The 25,434-nt window shown below is 37.7% G+C and overlaps 1 protein-coding gene across 1 annotated transcript in view; it reads right to left on the bottom strand.

Annotated features, from left to right (window-relative positions):
- The window catches only part of LOC101396700 (adhesion G protein-coupled receptor B3), a 115,907-nt gene that overhangs the window by 27,891 nt on the left and 62,582 nt on the right, over positions 1-25,434 (bottom strand). Inside the window, exons 3-5 of the mRNA XM_087437838.1 lie at positions 6,694-6,844; positions 3,614-3,683; positions 803-869 (exon numbers count right to left, since the gene is read on the bottom strand). Of these exons, the coding sequence (XP_087293964.1) occupies positions 803-869; positions 3,614-3,683; positions 6,694-6,844 (288 nt within the window). The remainder of the gene's footprint in view (positions 1-802; positions 870-3,613; positions 3,684-6,693; positions 6,845-25,434) is intronic.

Genomic DNA, 25,434 nt, shown 5'->3' with positions numbered 1-25,434 from the left:
TTCCTCCCTTACATTTTTCAAAGATTCATTGAACAAGAAAGATTTGTAATCAATAAATTCAGAGAGAGAGAAGGAAAGGCAAATTGGTAGGAAATTTCCATGGTCCCACAAATAAACACATAAAGGAATTATTTAGTGATCCCCAAAAGAAAAATTTTAAATCCTTATGCATATCATATGGCAGGGGTTCTCACTGGGGGTGATGTTTACCCCCAGGGAACACTGGGAACACTGGGGAATGTCTAGAGACATTTTTGATGGTTACAACTTGGGGGGACCACTGGTACCTAGTAAGTGGAGGCCAGGGACACTGCTGAACATCCTAAAATGCACAGCACAGGCCACAATAAAGAATATGTGGTCCAAACTGTCCGCAGCACTGAGGAGGGGAAACTTTGCCATATGGACATGTATCTTCTTGTTGATATTCGGTTGCAGCAGTAGTTACTAAGATTAAGAGATCTTAATAACGATGTAGATCATACAGAAGAGTATACAGGTGAAACGATGAACGATGAAATTCTGTACATTAATGAGGAAGAATTTATTGAAACTTACTCAAACTTCGTCACAAATGTGAAATTACTGTAAGAGAAATCCCTCACTCCCACGTTCAATATTCTTCAGTCTTTAAGAATATTTTTGAGTAATATAGGACCAAATAACAGTTGATATTCAAATTTAAGTGATAATCCATTAAATTTTAAAATTTCTACACAACAAATACAAAATTGTCACTCTAACTGAAACAAAGTAGCCTTTCTTTGCTAAGAAAACAAAATAAGTTGATTTCAGCGTTTACCAGGACAACAGCGGCTGCAGGTCCGACGAAAGCGTAGAGTAGTCCTCCTTCGAGAGAGAGCCAGCAGCTGAAAATGACATCAGATAAAAACTAACCAAAATTAGAGATACGTGTTAAACCAGTAAAGTATGATACAAAGAACTTGGATTATGCACTTAGCCTTGGAATTTTGCCACATTTCAAAGGTTTGTAAATTTAAAAAAAAAATGCACAGGAGATGTGGAAAAAGCTAAAATTAGAGCATTTTACGAGTGAGAAATGCTATATAACACTCATGGAAAAGAAACTTTTTATTATAAGGCCTTTCTTTCAGGCAGTTAAAACAGTTTACAGAAATTACTCTTGCAGTGAGATTTTTATACTGATTTTCAGTACAAAGGTGACTATTAAGTTTTGTAAAATGCTGCTTTATATCCATTATGGGATTTTTCAAATATACTTTTAAGCAAGAACAGTGTATTTTTAGAGTTTTAGATGTGCCATTTACCTGTTCTTCCTGAGGCCATTGAGATATTGGGAGGAACCAGTTTAAAAGCCATCATTACTGGGAACAGATAATCTACATTTTGCATGCTTTTTTATCTTCTAATTTTACTTTTTCCCCAGACGACTAAGAAAATTCACTAAACCTAAGCTTTTGAATAAATGTAAGTGCAGCTGTGTTTATTTCAATTACTAAGCTCACAAAGAGATGCAGGTTTGCATCGAGAGACATGGTAACCATTGAGGTAGAAACATCCCTTCCCTCACAGCAGGGGGACATGAAGAGGGCATGGGGCTCAGCAGCGGAGGCCTTGCAAGGTGGCCCATCCTCACATGCATGATCCAGGAGAGTCAATATGGAGAAAACACAAGGAACCGTTCTATTACAGCCAATGCAGGGTCACGCTCACCACTTAATACATCTGTTTTTTGTTTGTTTCTTTGTTTGTGAGGAAGATCACCCCTGAACTAACATCTGTTGCCAATCCTCTGCTTTTTGCTAAGGAAGATTGGCCTTGGGCTAACATCCGTGCCCATCTTCCTTTACTTTATATTGGGATGCCACCACAGCGTGGTTTGATAGGCGGTGTGTAGGTCCATGCCCGAGATCTGAACCTGTGAACCCCAGGCCGGCAAAGTGGAGCACGTGAACTTAGCCACTACGCCACAGGGCTGGCCCCTTCATGCAACTGTTTTTGACATTTGACCCTTTCAGTACTACTTCTCAGCCCACAGAATCAGCATGCTGCCTCCAAAATTAACAACAATGAACAACTGTTCTCTATCTGTTCTGAGAATAAATGGTTCTATACTGGTTGTGGCACTTACATGACTTAAGCATTTGTTAAAACTCACAGAACTATACACTTAACAGGGTGAAAGTTACTCAGTGTAAACTAAATCCTAATTAAAATATTTAATCTAGTTATTAGATATATATGCACAGACACAAATACATATATCAATATATGCATAACATGAATGTGTGTGTGTGTGTGCGTATTCCAAGTCTGCATTTAGTTATTGCTCCTTGCCATAAAAGAGCACAGATAAAATTCTACTATCCCACTTTGGAGTTGACAAGTTAATATTTATTTATTTTTTTTAATAAAACCTCTAGAGAAAAGGCCCTTAGTTTGAATAGAACACTTTGGTTTGGAGTCTCTGAGACTGCCACTAAATTTCTACTACATTTTTGTGCAAGTTACTCTTCAAACTAATACATTACTCACTGTATTGTATGCACTTTTAATCATAAATTCCTTGAAAGTTGGAACCATATCACCCATAACCCTTCTTCTTTCCATATCCCCAATAGTGTCTTTCAAATTCTGGATTTATGCCAAAAGAGGCATATCACTGTAAAAAGTACTAGCCTGAGGGTGGTCGTGCTGTGTAAGCGCTACCCTACAGCATACGCTGTCAGGGCTTTCTCAATAGTATAGGTTGCTTAAGAAAAGCAAGTGCTCTGAGGACATGAGCTCTTTTAAATTCTTTGGAAGTTCCTTTGGGATGAGCAGGTGAAGTGTTGTCTCTCGAAACACTCTCTCAGTTTGGATGAACCCACCAGAGGGCCTAATTAGCAAACCCGAAGACAATTAAAGAGAACATCTCACTTGAAAACTTATGCTTCTAATAAGATGCACATCTCTCTCTCCACTTCTCAATTGCCTCCTCAACTTGAAAGAGCAGATGGAGGAAAATAAGAAAGTGCATTGTTTACATTTGAAATACTAAATAAACTTTACTTACAAATTCTCTCATAGAATTTATCAGTATTACAGCTATGATTATGATAGGATACCTTTTTCTCCCTTCAAATTTCTTCCATAGCCCAGGCATTTTCTAATGTGGAATCTATTGATTCCCTTGATCTACAGGTTTTAGTATGTATTACCCTAACATAGCAACAAAATTTGAACTAATATGAAAAACTTGGTTGATACCAACATATATTATCATCAATGAAATGAGAACTTCAGATCAGAATCACATTCTAAAAGGTAAACTTATCAAGATTTATTCAGTTCTAAAAAATTGTATTTGAGATTGAAAATGCCAAGTAAATACTGAAATATTTTAAAAATCAAATACCCTGGTCTCATGACACAGGAAATTGAAATGAGGATTCTGAACAGTGCTGCAGCACTTACTTCCTAACCTGTGTGCATTTAAGCTACCTTACCTCATTCCTCACGGATGCGATTTCCACCCCTGTTAATGACTCAATGACAAAATTTGAGCTCAGTGGTGCCAACCAAGACTAATGAAGCCTATGTGAGGGTTGACTCAATCATAAGCACACTTTATCACTGTGGATGGACTTACTAATGATCAGTGCCATATCCTCTCGTCCTGGTGAAGCCCACTGACGTGGCCACTACTAAGGCTGGTAAACCTGCAACAAAAGCATTGTCACACTTCACATTCATCTCTAACCACGGTGCATACTGGCTCCAGAAAAGCCAGGACAAACTCCAAATGCTTAAATCGGAGGAACTACCTTTGGATGAATCACTTCATAAAGTATATTTCCATTACACAATTTCTTTCAAGTACAAAAATATGAGAGCGACAGCTGGGTTTTTAACTCCGTGTACTTCTCCAATGTTGCTAGGTTACCACTACATTTGACACGGGTAAAAAGGAAACTAATAACTGAGATTTAGTATATCTTTTAAGCTATTTTTTCCTTAGGGGTTTACACTGTTATAAAGGAAATTTATAGTTATAAAATCAGAAAGGCAACAAATGGATGTTCTGGTGTGATGGAATATCACAGAGGTGGAACATTCAGTAGGCCACATGCTGATCCACATCAAGTAGTACTTATAAGATAGAAAGAAAGAAATCATCACTTAATTCTTTATGATTTGCTTATAGTAACAAGAATGTAGGGACAGGATTAAAGGCCCTAAAGAACTGATTTTTGGGCTTCCTGGTTACCCTCCTTTAACAATCTTGAATGAAGGTCAGAAACATATGCCAGCTTCTCTTCATGGACCTGCACGCATTGCTCAGGCTCTCTTGGAATCCAATTCCTGCATACCTGCACCACTTCTGCCCTAACATCTTCATGTTTATGTTTATATGAACCGCACTTACCTTGCTCAAGTTCAGTGGAACCTCCCTGTGTTTTGGTGAATAGAGCTCAGTCCAATCCATGCTGTTTAAATTCGTTTTAAGGTTTGGTCATGCCTTCTTTTCAGGAAGACCATGTTTGCCTTTTCAGGTTGAAAAATCCGTCACCTAATCACCTTCTTGCATCGCCTCCACCCACCTTCTTTCTTCCTGTCATTTTCCCTCCTTCCTGCTGTTCTCTTCTGTGAGTCTTTTCAAGTGACGTTACATTCCTTCATGACGTTTACTGTCGAAAACTACAGAGAGCACCTCAGACCGACACGCTGTATTTTTTAACAAATACTGGTCTCTCTCTCTAGATATATGTATACACACACGTGCATATATGTGTGTATATGCATATTACATATATATGTATAATGTCCTGTCTGCTCTTTCTCCTCCTCCTCTTCCTCCCACTTCTCCTCCTCCTCCTTCATGCATGTCATTAGTTGACTTTTTTGATTGACTAGATCAAGTTCATTAGAAACAAAAAATTCTCTCCTGGGTAGCAGCTGAAGGGTTAATAGTCTTCATTCCACACAATTTAGATTAAAAAAATTTCCAAATTTCTTACGTTGCACTTTGCCATAATGAAACTCATATGCCGCCATTCTGCCCTCCGTGGACCACCTGGGAGTCTCACAGCATCTGCTGAGCTTTGTCCCTACTGGAGTAGTTGAATGTTAGCTATAAACATGGAGACCAGCTGTGAACCCTCCTCAAGGTCTTTGGTAACCATGTTAAATAAGGTAGTTACCAATCCTGAAAATCACCACTCTATACTACAAGACAAGTCTCATTTACCTGCACTCTGTATTTCTTGGGACACGACAAGTGTCCCCCGATTCAATATCAGTCCAACTTTAGAAGATCTTTGACACGAAATCCAGACAAAACTTTTATGACAGTGTAAATAGAATACATCCTCCAGTTTCCTTTTAACGGCTTTCCCATCTGCCTGTTTAAAGACCCTAATACATTAGTCAGATGTGACGGCCCCTTGCCGAAACTTGATAGATAACCTTTAAGTGTTCTTTTTTTTTCAAACTTTTTTTTTTTTTTGAGGAAGATCAGCCCTGAGCTAACATCCATGCTAATCCTCCTCTTTTTGCTGAGGAAGACCGGCTCTGAGCTAACATCTATTGCCAATCTTCCTCCTCTTTCCCCCAAAGCCCCAGTAGATAGTTGTATGTAGTAGTTGCGCATCTTTCTAGTTGCTGTATGTGGGACTCGACCTCAGCATGGCCGGAGAAGCGGTGCGTCGGTGTGCGCCGGGGATCCGAACCCCGGGGCCGCCGGTAGCGGAGCGTGGGCACTTAACCGCTAAGCCATGGGGCCGGCCCAACCTTTAAGTGTTCTTGATCCTATTTTTGTTCAGCATGAATTATTCTGGTATTGTAATAAGTCCACTTATTTGTGATTTTTCTGGCTCCCTGTAGCATCCTGTTCTCCAGTCTTCTGGGACATTAGGTATTTATTGTATATTTGGTCCAAAATTCTTCAGTTGTTTTAGTGCAAGTGTTTTAAAACTCAAAGGCAAACCTGAAAAAATCCCGGGGATTTTCCAAAACTAGTTTCTTGAATCAATTAAACTATTTAATTCTAATTAAGCCAAACTAATTAAATCTAATTAAACATTAGAATCGGCCCTATGAAATGCATGGATCTTAAAGATGTCCATTTCGTAAGGCAATTTGAGAGAAAATTTTCCTAATAAAGATAGGCAAAAAATTAATTAATTCTCAGTCCCTCAACAACTCTGTTTTTCCTTTGAGGACTCCACTGACCAGCCATGAGGTTTCCTTCATTCTCTAAGTGGCTTTCTCCCTGTGACATGAACAGCTGCAGTCTTAATTGTTCTGAGCTCTCTTGGAATGGACTCCTCCTGGACTCCTTCTTGCCGGGAGTACAGGACTAGTGTACATGACTGGTACCTCATGCCTTGCACCCTGAACATTGTGAGATATGCCACACTGCCGGAACATATTAGCAGAAAATGCTCTGCTCTTCTGCACGTAGAGATCTCAGGTCTCACCTCACACCACATAGGCACTGGTAACTGTTAACTGACCAGCCACATGGTCATCCAGTATTTACTCCCTTTTAAAGTTCCAAATGTCCAGAGAACATTCAAAAATGACCAGCCTCATATATCTCCACTTCCATATACCAAGTTGGGGACATAAAGAAAAGTAACCTGGAGATCATCACCCTCTGCATCTTCATTGTATAAGTGTTCAAAGTCATTTTAACAAGAGCGTGAAAGGGTGTATTAATATGCTTACCCCATCCGAGGCACAAAAAGCGTTTCCGTATAAGCCGTGTCCTAATTTTTCCAGTTACAGCCATATACGACTGCCACGCCTCAGTCAAGACCCAGCAGAAGGAAGCCAGGAAGAAGAAGTGCAAAAATGCAGTGGTGGTGGTGCAGACGCTCTGCGGAAACAAAGACGACCCGCGGTGAGTGTGGGGGACCGCGCGTCCTTCAGAGGCCTGTTCACCTCCAGCTCACTGCTGTCACTGCAAATGTCTACCTCTCTTCTGTGCCACAGCAGTTATTTACAGAAACCACAAACTCGGTAGTCTTTATGCTGTATGCAACATCTATGATCGGAAAAAAAATACGTCCTGATTCCATTTGCGTGTTCGATTTTTCATGAGAAGGCTGAATGTAAATTTATACTCAAGGGAGACTAAAATTACTGTTTTACTTGAATTTTTTTCTTGAACTATAATTATGGGAATTGTCCTTTCTTTGGTTTAATTTAAGTTACAGACATTTTTCATAATTCCTTTGGCTACATTCTTTATCCTTCCTTTTTAACCGATAACTCTTTGCTGGTTTATCTGTGTTGATGTTAAGACTACATTGCAACAGCCTTTAAAAGGAAAAATGACTTTGCGTTTATACAAGTGCGATATTCAAGGTATAAGAGCGAAGTAGAAAATGAGGTCTGGCTAATAGCCTGGAAAGAAAATAACACATGTATTTTAAAGTACTTAGTACACTGCTCTGTGTTTTTACAGTACAGTGCGGGTCCTAATCACATCCTTCTGAAAAGCTAATCGAGTCACTGGCAGTACACAGCCACGATTTCATAGATAGTTTTCTTCCTGCAACTTAATCACTCAGAACGTGCCAACCATTAGTTACTTGTGAGTCGTCTGAGAAGATGAGCAGCTTTGTTTTGGTAAAGGCTGCTATTTATTTCACTACTGGTATAATTTCTTTGTGTGAATCTTGTTAAAATGCAGGTCTTTATAAACCAAACTCATTTCTTCCTTTGTTAGTATCAGTCTTGCCATTTCCAACAATTGAAAAGAGCAAAACATAGAACTAGAAAACAAAATCATAAGAAACTCCTAACAGAGGAATAAAAATACAAACTGCATCCTGCGACCACGCCAAAGTAGAATACCTTTTTTAAACTTTGGCCCAAATTATTCATTTTATTGGTTTATTTGGTTGAAATTCACCAGACATTAATTTAGCTTTCCAGTTCTTTTAATCCTATAAAAAGAATTTTACCATGTTTATCTCACCAGCTTGTTTTAACGATGAGAGAGAATGTACAGAAGCTGAGTCGCACTGTGCAGGCAGGCAGACAGCAAGTGCTCGACTGAGCACCTCTATTATATACAACAGGTGTGACCATTTTTCAGCATGAGATTCCTTATTTTACATAGTACTTAAATCCACTTAGTACTTGAGTTTATTTTTACAACGATGATACGGCTTTCAGTACAACAAAGTCATGGATTTCTTGAACCTCTTCCTCACACCCTTACTCCCATGTCAGGCATAATGCAGTGGCTTTAACCAATTGTGATTCCTTCTATACTTGAGACATTGAGACTTTTTTTCCAAGTTAAGGTTTAGATACCTGCAGGCTGACTACTTCACTCATTCCTGATCTGTAGTCCCTGACCCCAAGTTGAAGTTCAAAGATAACTCTTCCATTCAATATCTGAAGACTAGTTATACTTTCTCATTCCCATGTCACTGCCTTCCACCAGTTTGTCTTATCTCAACTGTAAGTGCTAGCAAAGCTATTCCGTCTCCATTTCTAAACTGTTTATATAGGGTCATATAAAACCATATAAGCTGTTGAAATGTTAAATGCTGAGTGCTGGACGCGCTGAAATTTTATAAGAAATAATAAAATACTCAATGTCTCAATACAGAAACTTCTAATTTGCTCTCTCTGTGTTATGTTTGTTACTTTTGGACTTCCTGATACTCACTGTAATTCTAATACAAATTGAAGCACACGTAATTTTGGGCTACTGACATTTATTTCAATAATTCATGTCTCTCTGGACGATAATATGGACACAACACGTGTGGGAAAATGTATAGTCACTAGAGAAGTAAGACCTATTTCTATGGGCAATCACATTCTACGATGGTCAGATGGATACTCACCTATGTCCAGAAAGTGTTCCAAGTGTGGAGGTGAGCTGTCTCAACCTAAGGAATGTGTATTTGTGGGCGAGAGAGGTCTAAAGTCACAAAAGTAATCTCATATAAAGAGCACAGCAAAATCCATGATCCCGAGAAACAGAGAAATGGGGACACATTGTTTCATCATCACGTGAAGAATCAGTACAAACTCAAACACTCCACATAACAGAACACACACTGATTTTCTACTGACGTTATGTTTGCTAAGCTGTCTTTTTAAAATACAACTTCTATAAATTGCAATTTTCAAATAAACTCTGTTATTTTCCACATTTGTTGCGTCAATTTCTACAAGGGTGGCCATTCTAATGTTCGGGACTCAGGATTCTTTGATCTCTCTCCCACATAACCTCAGTCTCGCATCAGCAACACTCAAAGATCAACCATCCTTTGGATCCCCTCAGTCCTGGGGATTTTTCCACTTACAAATCTCAAACTCTGATTCACCTTTTCTATAAACAGGTTCATATCTTGACACCTGTTTGATTCTTCCTACCACCGGACTCACTGTTGTGACCTCTGGTCTTACAGCTTCTCCTTATTCAGCTTCCATGTTTCTGCTCTTGACTCCCACAGGAACCGGGATTCACATCTTGCCATTCCCAACATGAGAATAACTAGCACCTCAACTTGTCATCCAGTTCTTCTGCTCCACCTGTCTTGCCAAAACCCAATTTGGTCCCACTTTATAGTAAAGCTCATGAGTGTAGTTAACAAATATTACAAAATTTGAAAAGGTATTTGAATCGGCAAACCAAGCACTGTTTATACCTATCACCCTCATGTACAAAGCACCTTCACCCCAAATCCTTAGGGATGATAGAAAAGATTTCGTAAAATAATTGGTAAACTATAGTAGACTAGAAACTTTGAGAAAGGCCTGAAAAATGGAAACAGATGAGTGTGGACTGAAGAAGGATACCACAGCCCCAAGCCAGGTAGTGGGAGCAGAGATGAAGATGTGGAAAGATGAGATTCAAGAGTCGGCATGACACAGAGCTTCTAACAGCTGTTTAAAGTACTTCCAGATGGAAAAAGGTAGAGAAAATTGGGGGAAAAGAAACATAATGGGAAAATTTCTCAGACTTTTAAAGATCCTCTGGGCTGAAGGATAAATTAAAGATAAACACACACACACGTAGATATAATGTGATGAAATCTGTGAAGATCAAAAATAATGAGAAAATCTTGAAAGCTGTCAGGGTCAAAAGAAAGGTTACTTATAAAGAAATAAGAATCAAATTGACATCAGAATCCTTGTGAGAAACCCAGGATACAACAAGACAGGAGAACAATATCTTCAACATTGTAAGGGAAAATAACTTTGAAGATGGAATTCTACACCCAGCCAAACTATTATTCAAATGATAGGCAGAAATAGAGGTATCTTTAGAATTGAAAGGAACTTTGAAGTTTACTACCTCAAGATTCTCTCTGAAAGAACTGCTAAACAACATAAATCAAAAATAATAATAAGAAACCCAGGAGGAGGGAATGAGGTAAAAGAAGTAATGGGCAGTAAAGAAAGTAAAAAAAATATTAAGTCTAAATAAATGTTTATTTAAGAAATTAAATATACTTATGGATGTAAAATTCAAAATAATATTAATGAGGATTAAAAGGTGAGACAGATGAAAGGTCCAAGGGAACAGGGGAAACAAAGTGTGCTCAGCCTTTTTTCTTGTTGTTCTGAGGAATATTAGAGATACTGATTAACTCTAGATATTAGAAAAATGTGTTTGAACACTTATGGTAACAATGTTAAGGTAATCACAAAAAGATAGAACAAATAATATAGTTTAAAATAGCAAAGGAAAAACAGAACTAAGAAAAAATCTATCAGTCCAATTAAAGGTGGGCAAAGAGACAACAAACTAGAACATATGATAAATACAAAAAAGGCAAATAAGACAACAAGAATAATTCCAAGCATATCAGAAATCACAATAAATGAGAATGCTTTAAATTCACTAGATAAAAGTTGAGAACTTTTATATTAGATTAAAAAAATCAAAATCCAGTAAAGTATGTATAAGAGACATACCACAAACCAAATGACACGGGAAGATTGAGAATAAAGAGATGAAAAGAGCTATATTAGCAAACGCTAATATGCAAAAATCAGATGTCACAATGTTAATATTGAAAAAAACACTAAAAGACATGAAGAAGGACTTTTCATACTGACAAAAGGAGCAAGCCATAGAGAGGTTTCCAGAGTAACACATCTCTATGAGATGAATAACAATGTTTCAAAGTGTCTGAGACCAAAACTGAGAAAACTACAAGGATAAACTATCAAATTAAGTTTATAATGAAAGACTTACCATTCAGCTCTCAGAAAGTCACAGAAAAAGTGGAAAAAATAATAATATGGAACATTATAACAATCAATAAAAGTGATTAATCTTCTTTCTTTGCAGTATTATACATAAGAAATAGAGCACGTATAGTTCTTTAAAATACAAATGGAATATTTACAGAAGTTAACTAGTCCTAGGACAGAAAGTAAAATAAATTCAAGAAAGTTTACAACATAGGACATTTTCACAAACTACAATGCAATGAAATTAGAAATCAAAATTAAAATTCTGTACCAACTGGGGGAAAAATTTTTAAGTAATTAATAAATTAAAGATAAATTAAAATCTAAATTATAAACTATTTAGAACTGAAAAGGCAATAGATATATTTATATCAAAACTTGTGAGATTTTGCTATGACAGTACTCAGGATAGTCAAAGGCTTAGGTAGAAAGCAATAAAAAATGAAAATCAATGGGCGACTGAAAGAAATCAGAAGAAGAAATTCAATGAGGATAAAAGCAGAAATTAACAAAATGGAAAATTAAAAAAAAAAAAACAGTAAAATTAATCTATAGAACTCGAGCTGATTTAAAAGGCCAAGAAAGCAGCTAAAACTTTGACAATTGTGATTTTTTAATAAGGTGGGAGAAGGCAAAATAAATAACACTAGGAATGAAAAAGGTTATTAAAGTATCATAAAAGAATGGCATATACTGTATATACATAAAATTGAAAACTTACATAAAGTGGATATTCTTCTAGAAAAACATAAATGATCAAAATTGGCCTGTGAGATAAAAATATAATCTTAGATAAAACTTAAAGATAAATCTGAAGGAATAATCCTCCAAAAATGACAAAAATTTCAGAAAAATTTATAGGCAAATTCTAACAAATTTAAGGAATATATAATTCCCATTTTATAAAACACTTCCAGGCCAAATAAAAAGATTATAAGGATCTGACTCTACAAGGCCAGCATAACACTGACACCAAAATGAACAAGAAAACTATAAGCCACTTCCACTTATCTGCATAAATATGAAAATATTAAAGGTCAACCCCAGACATAACAGTGAAAGGATAATAAATCACTATCAAATAAGAGTGTGTCCAGTAATTCAAGATGATTCAAGATTAAAAGTGACCTGCATATAATTTATTACACTAACAGATTAAAGAAACTATATGACATGAATAACTGTGAAAGAATTTGATAAAATTCAAAACCCAATTATCATTTAAAAAATCTTCATTGCAAATTATGAATAGAGGATAATATTCTTACTTAATAAAGGTTACCTCCCCAAAACTTATGGGGAAAATCATGTTTTAATAGTGAAATATTAGATGCAATCCCATTGGTCATGAATAAAAGTATGTCCACCATGACCTTTACTGTTCTCTATTAAATAGGAGGTCTTCTCCAAAACAATACAGTAAAAAAAAGTAATAGGAAAGGCAGAGACAATGTTGTCATCATTGTAGAAACACATCTTCTTCTTAGAAAACCCAAAAGGATCAATTTTTAAACTATTAAAAATAATAAGAATAACAAGGTGGCTAGATACAAGATCAACATACAAAAATTATATTTCCTGTACACGAAATCAATATACAAAACTAATTTTCCTATACACTAACAATATCCATTGGAAAATGTAATACACAATTTCTAATTAATCATAATAGATTTATCTCTCTTCTCCCTCCCAAACCATGTTAAAATGACCAAATTGTTAAGCACAGGAAAAAGAGAAAAGGCAGTACACAACAGTGAAGTCAAGGTGTTGACAAATTCAGAAGACGTTGAAGAAAGCTAACACTGTATCCTCCCCAACTTAATGCAGCCCAGCACCATCACAGGGAGGTTTAGTCTCTGAAAAACTGAATGGTTTGGGTTCTGAACTCAGGCACCACTCTCATTAGTGGGTAGGTGCACAAGGCAGCCACATGTGTATGGGTTAAACCATAGGGCCCTCTCCTCATTTCTCTCTCACTTCTACTCCCAGGATGCTAGCAGGTCAGAGATTCTCCCCCAGGGGGCAAAAATCTTCATACACTGGCTCATCCTTGATGAACGCACTGTGAAATCTACCTTTCAATAAGTCCATCTGCCCGTGCAGAGCTTCAAGTCACTTTTTAGGGCCTTGCTTTTATATATGAATACACAACCCAGGATAATCAGACAATTGAGAAAATCTTTCAACACGGGAAAAAGAAAAAAAGCCAAGCAAAGAAAAAGTAAGGAGTGGGAAGAGACAACAGAGGTGACAGAAAATAAAAACCTCAAAAGAAGACTAATTAAGTTCTTTAGGAACTGAGAAAAGTAGTCGCACCTGTAAAACAAAAGCACTAAGGAAAGATTATCAGATGAAAGAAAAAGTCCTATTCATAATAACGACAAAAACTATAAAACACCTCGAACACATTTAACAAAATTGTGCAGGAGCTTCATGTAGAAAATCATAACATTTAATTGAAGGACACAAAACAAGGCATGACTAGACGGAAAATATATTATGTCCAAGAATTGGGAGACTCAATGTCATACAAATGTCCATCTTCCCCAAATTGATCAATGTATTCAGTGAAATTCCCATCAAATCTTAATTTTTTTGTTTTTTTAGTTTGTCAAGCCAATTCTGAGTCATAGAGAAAACCAAATGCAAAGAATAGTCCAGAAAGTCTAAAAAGAAGAAAAAAGCAGGATAGAGGGTTTTCCTAATGATGATAAAACAGAATCTCGTGTAGGCAGATGATCACCATCCCCATTTTGCGCAGGAGGGTTTGGAGAAACTAAGTAACTTGGCCATGCCTCATGGCTAACGAGTGAGGAGCGGGGGTGAAACACCATCTCTGACCCAGAGCTTGTGTACTTAACCACATCACACTGCCTTCTGACGATATTGTGCTCGTTCCTAGTCTAATCCTCACAAGCTTTTTCATCCTTCTCAGGCCACAACTTTCCTCTTTATTCTCTTTTATCAGATGACATTGCCTTCAACATTACTGACGAGGCACAGACCATCCGTATTATTGATATCTTCATATTCCTGTGCCCCTTACCTTGAAATTTCCCCCTAACCACACCTACCTCCTCCTCCTTTCCAAAGCAGGTCCTTCTCCTCCCAGGAGATGGTGCAGTAGAGCTAAGAGGCAGGAGTCACACTGTGGGTTCACACTGACTGCTCCATTTACTGGTTGTTACTTAAAATCTCTGTGCCTCTCTTTCCTCATTGTAAAAATGAGGATAATATTAGCCCCCACCTCATAGGATTGTTGTAAAGACTAAATGGCATGATACATGTAAAGAGCTTGATACATAGTAACTACTCTCCATCCTGTATTTGGTCAACTCTATACTCTCCTCCCTTAGTTAGCTCCTGTATACATAATCTCTCAGCCTACAAATTGTTGAAATCTCTGCCTTCAACCAACAAATCAGCCTCCTTTTTATTGGTTTATTTGCACTGGTTCTCTTTGGGTTGTTCTCTCTCCTTCCAATTGTGGCTGAATTTCTTGAAACGTTAAGCTATCCATCAATTTCTGTACTACCAGCTCACCTATTTTCTTCTTGACATCTAGCATCTCCCCTGAATTGCCCTCCTGCAGGAATCACCCATGACTTTCTAATTTCCAGAGATAATGAATAGAATTCTCTTAGTTGCTGCAAAAACTTTGGACCTCAACATTCTCACTTATAAGTTATGAGATTTTTTTTTTTTTTTTTTTAGTGAGGAAGATTGCCCCTGAGCTAACATCTGTTGCCAATCTTCCTTTTTTACTTGAGGAAGATTGTCCTTGAGCTAACATCTGTGCCAGTCTTCCTCTATTTTGTATGTGGGACGCTGCCACAGCATGGCTTGATGAGTGGTGTTTAGGTCCACACCTGGGATCCAAACCCTTGAACCCTGGGCCACCGAAGTAAAGTGCATGAACTTAACCACTATACCATGGGCCAGCCCTGAGATTTTTTTAACTTATGATCTTTAAAGGTTTCCCTATCTCTAAAATTCTACAATATTATGAATATTCTCTAGTTAAGGATCTCAGTGGGCTATTCACTTCTTGTAGAATTAATTTTGGCAATTTAGGTTTTCCCAGGAAATTATCTATTTCATCTGTATTTTCCAATATCTTAATATACAATTGTATATAATGCCCTTGTAAGTTTTAAGAAATACTAAATTTCCATTTCTAAGGTTGCTTATCTATTTCCTATTTCTTATTGTTTATCAAAGATGTCTATTTTACTAATTTATTTCAAGCCTTAATGATTCTTTAATTGCAATTTGAAAAATATTAATTGTTACAGTGATGAATTTCTTAACGTGTGAAATATAATTATTTACTCTTTTCATTTGGCAGATTTTCAAGAATTACAAGTTACTATGTTTACCTTATTCTCAACATTCAAATAAATAAGAGAAAGGGTGTTAGCATTTAAAAATAAGCAGTCTTAGACACCTACTTTGTAAATATTTCAAAGAGCAAAAGAAAAAATGCTTTTGATGAGAGATCTATGATATAAAAAAACTCCATTGAATATAAAATATAGAGAAGCTTGCTTTGGCTGGAAATATGAGAAATAGAATATTGAGATGAAGCACTTCAGTAGAATATTTAGAAACTCTCAAATAGTATAAATATCTGCATATTTTAATTGCAGTATTTATGGAGAAATTAAGAATTATTGCAATTATGGTCACATTTCAACAATCTTAGACAAACTGAAATAATTCCTCCACATGAAGCAATTCTTATTTAAATTATTACCTCCATTTACATCCTGATTTTTCTATAATAAATAAATTAGAAACATGTATATCTCGCTAGTCACATGGAATAAAACATGTACAAGACACACATAATGTATGCACCTGTAACTCCTTGCATACAAATGATGCTATGGGAAGAAATTCTGGTTCATAACCATAGTGATTTCAAAACAGACCTTTAAAGACTACCCTAATAACCACCTATTTACATTATTCAGAAAACAGTAGTTCTTACAGGCTAAGAATGAATTATTGTGAGGGTGAAATAAGACAATGGATAAAAAGAGCTTTGCACAAAGGTAATACATAACTTCACATACAGTAAGCACTCAATAAATGACAACCGTTAACAATAAGATCATAATTAAAAGCTTAGTCAATACACGAATTGATTTTTATTTGGCAAAACATACATATTTGAAGATGTTTGACTACACTTTTAAAGATGATGACAAAACTAACTTACCGAGCACGTATTCTGCCTTAAACATCACTTTAGCAGCAGTGCTGGAAGGTGAATATTTCATAAATGAGGAAATGAAGCTCAGAGACAGTAAACAATGTGTCTGAAGTCACACAGGCAGCAAGTGGAGAAGCGTGTGCTCTACACCACAATATGTGGCCTTGTGCTGTGAAGGACCCCGATTTTGCTGATATTTATATTTATATGGCTACACCATATCCTATCAAGCCACCACATATTCTTTTTGAAATAAAACTGTGTAGATGGTAAATAGACGTTATGATAAACATACAAAAAATAATATTTAATGATTAATTTAATTAATTAATTAATTTGGTTCGTATTGTCCAAATCACCACCTACTGAAACAGAAGGATGCGCTAGGTGAAAGTACACTTTTGGTTATGTAGATTCCATCCACACAGGTGCAAATGTCCTTTGAGGTTATCTGGATAGAGCCCCTCAACCCCAATGAGATGAATCATTAAACCCAGGGGCCATTGTGACCACAAGCTCCATTGTTTCATAACACTAAATCAAATGTTTTATGTTAATGTCACTTAATTCAACCTCCCTCATGCCATAGCTGCTGTGACACGCTACATCAACAGCAACGTCATTTGTAGACAACTGACAAATACTTAGCCTGTGCATTCTTCCCCCTGGACGTAATGGAAAATATCAATAGAAGAGATATGACGGGCCTTAGTTCTCTCTTGAAACCCTTGGTTCACCATTAAATAAAAGTTGCAAACCTCAGTTAAAAGCTACGGCACAAAACTATGATGAGGAAACATGGTATTATCTCTCTGATTCACCGTTTTTGAAAAAAATCTCAAAAAATAGAAAAGATCGCTAATATAAAGTCATGTAAGATACAAAATAGTTAATGAGTAAAGGAACACTACAGGCAGTTGCTAAATATGAGTACCTCAAAACATAGATTTTTAGAATTTCATATTAAAGTAAAGTAGCACTATTAAAAGAAAATACAGGGGGCTAGCCCCATGGTGTAGCGGTTAAGTGCGCGTGCTCTGCTGCTGGCGGCCCGGGTTCGGATCCCGGGTGTGCACTGACACACCGCTTGTCAGGCCATGCTGTCGCGGCGTCCCACATAAAGTGGAGGAAGATGGGCATGGATGTTAGCTCAGGGCCAGTCTTCCTCAGCAAAAAGAAGAGGATTGGCATGGATGTTAGCTCAGGGCTGATCTTCCTCACAAAAAAAAAAAGGTGCAAACTGTAACTACATCCTAGAATAAGGCTCAGAAAATGTTTATGGGAATACAAAAATATCCAGTATACATAAGGTAAAATTCACCATGTCTGGCATGCAATAAAGAATGACCAAAAACAAAAAAGAAAATACACACTAGAAAGATGTCAAAAGAAATAAAAATCTGTTCCACAGATGTCAAAAATATGTATCTTGCCGAAAACACGTTCATAATTTGAAGACCTTGGAAAGTTTGTCACACATAGCAGGAAAACCTGGTTCTTTGAAATGTGTCCCTTGGGAATCCAAACAGTCATACATCATCCACAACAGATGCTCCCTTATATACTCTTATCTCCAGGCTTAGGAAATAACAATTTTATTCAAAATGAAATATAATTAAGTCACTTGCTAAACAAGGCCAAGAGTTCAACTAAAGCTTTACTAATAATTTAGGAACTTCAAAATGTATTGTAAGCTCTATGATACCTCTAGGAACTGGTTACACTGTGCTCTGTATCTGTGGAGGAAATCATCTGTCAGTGGGTTTACATCCTCTGGTGTAAGCAAGCACCTTATATGCTCACTCTAAAAGTGATGATAACGCGGATAGAAAGTTGCCTTCAACTGGCAACAAGCAGAACACACAAAACTCTGTAGTCTTGTTGCTGGGGTTTCTAGGCTTTGAAAATATTTCTTTGATAACTTGGAAGACAGAGGAAGATAACACTTTTATATCAAGAAGCCATTTATTTATTCTGTTTATCAAGTGTAATCAATAGTCCACTTGGTGTCACAAGACTACTTCAACGTGGAATGGAAATTTTGATTCAGAGGCGGCCTGGTAGGACAATGCCCTGGGTTTTAGAGGCAGGCTAGGATTTCTCAACCTTGGCTGCACAGCGCTATCACCTGGGCAGCTTTAAAAAATATGTGTCTATGAGTGCTCGCCTCTAAGTTTCTGATGTAACCGGGCTGGGTGCAACTTGGGCATTAGTCTGCAAGGCTCCCCAGGCGATCTAATGTGTATCCCGGTTCACGATCAGCAAGTTAGTCCTGGACGGACTCTCGGCAACGGAAGATACCAAATGTGGGACCTTGCATAAATTACTCAACTTCTCGCAGCCTCAATCCTCCATCTGTCAGATGAGAGTGCAAAGGTCTACTACACAGGGTTATCTTAAAATTACATATAATAAATGTGAAGTGCTTAGTTCTCGGTGGGTTCTGAAAACTGTTAACAATAATGACTATTCATGCAAATTCTCAATCCATGACAGTAACTATCTAGTCTTAGCCAGTTCCTAAGGTTCTAGAGAGAGTAACAAAAATGGAGCTCTCTGCTATGCATTCATATTTTAATTTAGAATGCCATTAGAACTGACAGACTTCTTTATAGAACTTGCTATGAAAAAAGAACCAAATAGCTAACAATGAAAGGTGTGGCAAAAAAAAAGAGCAAAAACAGAGCAATGCTGTCCTTGGTGGTGTTCAGGAAGAAGGCAGACTATCATTTGATCCTGTCCTCTGGATATCTCCGATACTGGAGGGAAAATGCCTGATGTTGAACCACCTCCACAGCTGCTTATGCTAAATGCAATCACTGGGCCAGTTATGGGACTCTGGGTACAATGATTTGTGGAGATCTCAAAGAACTTTTCCAAAGTACCAATTTCAACCCTGAGACTGGATAGTTCCATTGTGCTTACCTTTCAAATCCCTATTTACTTATCTTTGAGCCACCCAACCCCAGATAGTCAAGCTCAGCATGTCTAAAAATGAGCTCCTTACCCTTTTCCTTAAGCCAGCTCTTCCTTTTGTGTTTGCTATTAGTGAAAGAACACCATCATTCTCAAGCAGAAACCTAGATGTCATCCTTGTAATTCCCCCACATCCAATCAATTACCAATTCCTATTTGATTGTATCTAATAACGATATATGGCCTTCACTGACTTCTCTTTTTCCACGGCGCTAGATGGGGCCATCACTCACTCTCTCCTGCACTGTTGGTGACAGAGTGGGATTTCTGTGGAGAGACCACCCTCCTGCTGGCCCCACCTCCTTTGGCAAGAGTGAAGTAGAAGCCACATAGCTAAGTAGGGCAAGATGTCCCTGCTCCCTCCCCTCAACAAGTTAATAAAACAAGGATCCTAGAATATGTCTGGCATACACAAAGTGCTAAATGAATATAAGTGGTAGTTATCAGTACTTTTATAATTATTAGAAGGGGATGTGGCTATGAGATGTATTTCTACAATGAGAAATACTAAAGTATGTTTAAATGTCAAGTGAAGAATCAAATAGAGAGAGAAACTGTGAATCAAGAGAGAGAACTGATTGCATCAAGTTCGGAAGAAATCTGACAGAAATGAAATCTAAAGCACATGAGAAGGACAGGCCTTTGATAAGAAGAGAGTCCTCTCTTGATTTAAAACAGGTGGGAAGGAAATAAGACTGGGTGAAAATGTAGATAAGATAGCATACTTTGTGGTGGGAAGGTAAGATAATTCCTCTCTGTGATGGCTATGAAATTCTTTGGAGTAAGAGCTCAGTCTGTTGCTAATGCTAAAGACGAAGGAGGCAGATCAGAGGTTTGAGTACATACGGACAGACTGGAAATTCTCTTTGTTGAGAATTGGAAAGCCAGATAACAGGGAAGCACCAGGCGGCACCAAAGCCTCTGCTGAGCTGAGCGGCCATGTGTTTATCAGCTCGTAACCACCGGGAAACCACAGACCTATAGCATAGACCCCTCTCCAACTCTGACACCGTGGGTTCCAGCCCCCTGCAATAATGGAGAAATACTGATTTTGCTGTATTTCTGTTTGGGGTTTTCCCTGGGTTCCATTTTCAACGGGCCATCTGGCACATGGCTCCATTTTCTTCCGCCTTAGACTCTTTGTGACAACTCCTTGCTCCTGTGCCTTGAGAAGACAGAAACCAGCTCTACAGAAACAGTTCAAGCTGTCACCCAGAACGAATCAAGATTTCAGTCCATTGGTTGGGAAACGCTGAAATCACATCACAGCAAATCCCTTATTCTGAAGCAAGACTGAGGATGTGTCTCGAGCTGCTTCTTATCTTCTGATAAACAATTACCTTTGAACATTCGGAACCCTACCAGGCTAGGTTCTCAGCTCCTCAGCATGTGGGACAGACAACTCTGGTCAGAGTACTGTCGTCCAGACTGGACAAAAATAACGGATGGCAAAACAAGCTATTTCGAGTACCATTACTTTTATAAGTAATGACTCTCGGTACCTTTTGGGAAGACATTCATTTATTGGGGAAAAATAGCTCAGCCCAGACAAACACTTGGTGATTTTTTTTTTTTTTTACCATGTCTTCACAGGTTTTGTTATTGAGGAATTCAGGGTCAAAATATTTATTGAGTATCCAGAATATGGGAAATCTTGTATTAGGCAAGTTACAAACATTTTACACAAGAACATGGAAAAATAAAAATTGTGTAAGTATAAAAACACATCTGCAAGCAATTATGACATATGCATGTGTTTAGAATGGATTGCTGGAATGGGTACAGTCAAGATGATAAGGATACTTCAAATTCTGAATTTATATTTTTTTTGTATAAAATGGTCAGATTCCTAAAATTACTTAATTTCTTTTATCAATACAGATTATAGTCAAATTTTATTAGTACAATTCACTTTTAAATTTGGAGCTTCAATGAGACTAGCCAAAAGTTGATTGAAAAGAGGAAGGAAGTAAAACATTATTTTATTTTCAGAATATTAAAAAATGAGCAATATATTACACAATAGTTTTGAATTTTGTTTAGAAATGGTAACAGCTGGATCACGATGCATCTCGGTGGAGCCAAAACTCAATGATTAAGCTCCTTTGCTTTCACTAAGGCATGTCATGCTTTACACCATTTCCCCTTATCATATTTTAAATTTTTATTTAATACCCAAACAGCAAAACCTATCAAAAGGAAAAGAGAAGCGAAATGCAAAAGACCATTAACTCAAAAATAGATCTTAGCAAATATTTTAAGGAGAGTCTTTTATTCTTATATCATGACTTTAAATTATACAGTTTAAAGTCAGTGGACGGGCAGGGACACTCCCTCCACTTTCTGCACAGGCACTGTGGTCGTGGGGAGAGAGACAGGGGTGGGACCTGAGGGTGTGGGGCAGGGAGGAGGGCGGAGAAGGAGCTGGAGTGTGTGCCCGTCTTCTCTAGAGAGCTATCATTTCATTCTCTCCTTTCACGAGGCTGAAACCCGTTCCTCTCACCCCGCCTCCACCCTGGCCTTCTTCCACTCTTCTGCACACATGCTTGCCCTCTGAGGAGGGGCGTGGCAGCGGTCAGTCAGTCTTGGAGCGGGAAAGAGAAGAGAGATTCCAGCTACATCCAGCCACTGTCCGCCTCCGCTGACCACAGTGTCTTACTGCCCAGATTCCACAAGGAAGAGAGCTTTGCTGCAGAATCCACTTGGTTCAAATGAACCAAAGACCACACGAATAATGGGATCATTTCAAATCAAGCTAATATTATATAAATACTATCTGCCTTTTCTAAGTGCCTACTTATTTATCTTATTGAATTCAACATGAATATGCCAAGTGTATATTTCTAAGAGAAATCAGATTATGATTCATACTCAGGTCTCAATTACAGGCTCTCACGGCATGAAATATGCTCTTGTGGGAAATGAAGCACTTCGAGAAGAGCACACATTCTTTCAGGTCTCCAGGATCCCATTCAATGCATGACTACAGCAAACAACGACTGCATCGCAGAGTAATGCAACACCTTTTTTTTTTCTTCCATGAATTCAAAATCACTTTCTCTTGTGTTATCACATTATCTGTTGTAAACTCCTATATTTTTATGCTTATTTCATAGATTTTAGCTTCTAAGGGTCAGGAATTTGTTTTCCTTTTTTATGTCCAGTGGAATACCTGCCACATAGATTTTATCCAGTTAATATCTTTTGTATGAAAAATTAAGAAAATAGCTCTGTTAGGAATAAATTCAAAAGAAATTTTTGTCTGAATACACATGCATTGCTTTAGTGGTGATGAAGTGTGAGGAGTTCTCCATCACTGTTGTTGTGGAGATAACTAGCTTCCCTCAATATTTGTTTGCTCCTTGCCCTCATAACAGAATCTTAAAAAAATAATACCCAGGCACATGCGGCTCCAGAACAAAAACTGAATTTCCCAGCTTTTCTTTAAAGGTCATATGATTAGATTCTTGCCAATGGAAGATAAGCAAGAATAATAGTATGGGAAACTTTGGAAAATATACTTTTCTTTCCCTTTTCCTCTTTGTTGTCAGATGGAATGTTCACATGATGGCTGGAGCTGGAGCAGCCATCTTGGACACTGAGGTGGAAATTGCAAGTTTAGTATGGCAGAAAAAGTTGGAAGGAAATGGGTCCCTAATAACCATGGAGCTGCCTACATTTATGTGAACATAAAATAAACTTTTATTTTATTTTACATCACTCTTCTTTTGAGTTTTCCCATAACTCAGAGCCAAAGTTAAGCCTAAATGTTACATTTGGTATCAATATACAAAAGATTGACGCATACACATATTATCATGCTCTTAATTGATAAAATATACTGTGCTTGAATAAATGCAATCTGTGAACCAACTAGAATAAATTATACTAATTTGTCAAGCTCTAAAATCAATCCAAATATTTACACTTCATTTAATAGACTCTGAACCATACCCTCCTCAATTCCACTAAATTCCCCTTCACTTAGCAATAAATGATATTTGTGAAGTACAGTAGGTTTTACATAGTACTTTAATATCCGCTATCTCATTTGATCCTTATGCTTAATAGGAAAGGTAGGTACAATTACTAGAATTTTTATTTTATGGATGAATAAAACACTCCCAGTGAAATTGAGTGACTGTCCCAAAGTCACACAGCAGAGGCAGAGCAGGGACCCAAAGTCATGTCTTTTGTTTTATTCCAGGTCTCATTTGCTTTCCTTCACACCCCATGGTCTTAGTGATCTATTTGAATTGGAAATAACTTATATCATCTAAAAATTATTATACTGGAGCAGATCCTAGACATCTAAAACTTCTCGCTAAACAAAATTATGCCTTTCTAGCATATTCATGTCAAGATTCCTGGGCTTCATATTGTCCTAGGTTCGATATTGCTACCAGAATTTACACATGAGTTTTATATTTAATTTATAACTTGAATTGAACTGCCTGACCACTTACATTAAATTGGGGACTGTGTGGCAGAGAAAGAGTAACATTCGTGCCAGCCACATTCTCCAACTATTCCTCCATCAGCAGGACCACTTCTCCAGTTCTTCTGGGACCCCCAGTTGGCCTGGGCTATTGTAATGAATTAGAACAACGAGATGTGATCTGCTGGTATCTTGACTGCAGATCTTGAACCCAGGACTTGGGAGGCCTCATGAGACAAAAATTTCTACCCTTTGTAATAATGTAAAAAGACAGGAAGAACATAAAGAAGAGGAGATATTTGAGAGGAATATGGAGAATTGGGTAAATCAAGGCAGAACTAGGTCAAGTAGAGAGCTTCCAAAAGTGTCAGAGAAGGGTGAAGAAGAGCCATCTAGGAGATACGGTTATAATGTAACCTCCATTGAAGATATTTCCAATAGGATGTTGCAGGAACACAAAATGTACCAGTTTTCTATTATTCAAAAACAAGAGATCATGATACTTCACTTTTTTTTTTAACTTGACTTATTTTTAAGGTGGGTCATTCAAGCATGGAGACATCTTTTGGCTTTGTTTAAAATGCAGCTCTTGGCACAAGTGTGATTCTGAAATCCATAAGAAATTTTAACTACAGTATATTTTTAATCAGTTGCAATATGATTGGTTATTTAATATCATAACTTTGTAGCAGATAGTGACATTAAGATAGAGTTCCAGAATCAAACACAAGTCAATGAGGAGTGATTACTGAGAAGGCAATGCAGCTGTACTTAACACTCCAGTTTGAAACCAGAGGATGAGCATCACTGGAAAAGCAAAAAGTTGGTGGCAAAAAAAAGAGGTTTTTTCCCAAATATAACTACTACAATGTCTTGAGAACAGAACACAGAGCGAGGAGAAGGCGAGGGTAGTGGGCATGTAAGCCACGACTGCAGTGCAGTGTGACGGCGGCTGTGCAAAGAGCGACGGCCTCACGGTGGGCAGCAGCAGCATGGAGGAACACGCTGGGAAATCTTGTTCCTCTCCGAAGTCTGTGACGTGCCCTCCTGTCTTTCACTGGGCCCCGTCCTCTCAGATAAGCATCATCGGCACGTTTCACGTTGTATCACCACAGCTGGTTTAATTCTGTCCGCACCCTGTCCCCACGTCAGGAGGAAGGCACCAAAGAGGGAGCATCCATTTGCTACTACCTTGTTGCTATCCAGCATCAGAACCCAGGAGGGAGCACTGAGCCTGACCTGTGCTAAGAAGTAAGAACACTCTGCTGCTGAATGAGTGAGGGAGTGAATTACTGGATGGATGAGCACTTTCTGTCTCCGCGTTGCTGCATTTACAGTTATGGACGCGCCTGGCGAATCTCCCTGAGTGTAAGCTTCCTGAAGCAGCTCTACCTCTGGTTCATTTCTCTACCTGTCACTGTGCCTAGCACACAGGTTCTTGACCGAATGAATCCATGAAGCAGAAGATGTTCTTATTTTTTCCAAGAATGAGAAGAGGCAATATGTCATATTCTATATATGATAGAGACTGGAGACTTGGGATAAAAGCAAACAAAAGATAAATGTTAGTGGTCTTGCTTTAAAAAAGAAATTTTGTGTT

The sequence above is a fragment of the Ceratotherium simum genome, chromosome 13, assembly GCF_057802395.1.
Source record: "Ceratotherium simum simum isolate JZ-2026a chromosome 13, ASM5780239v1, whole genome shotgun sequence".
In the NCBI taxonomy this organism is placed as follows: Eukaryota; Metazoa; Chordata; class Mammalia; order Perissodactyla; family Rhinocerotidae; genus Ceratotherium; species Ceratotherium simum.
This window is presented reverse-complemented; position numbering and strand designations above follow the sequence as displayed.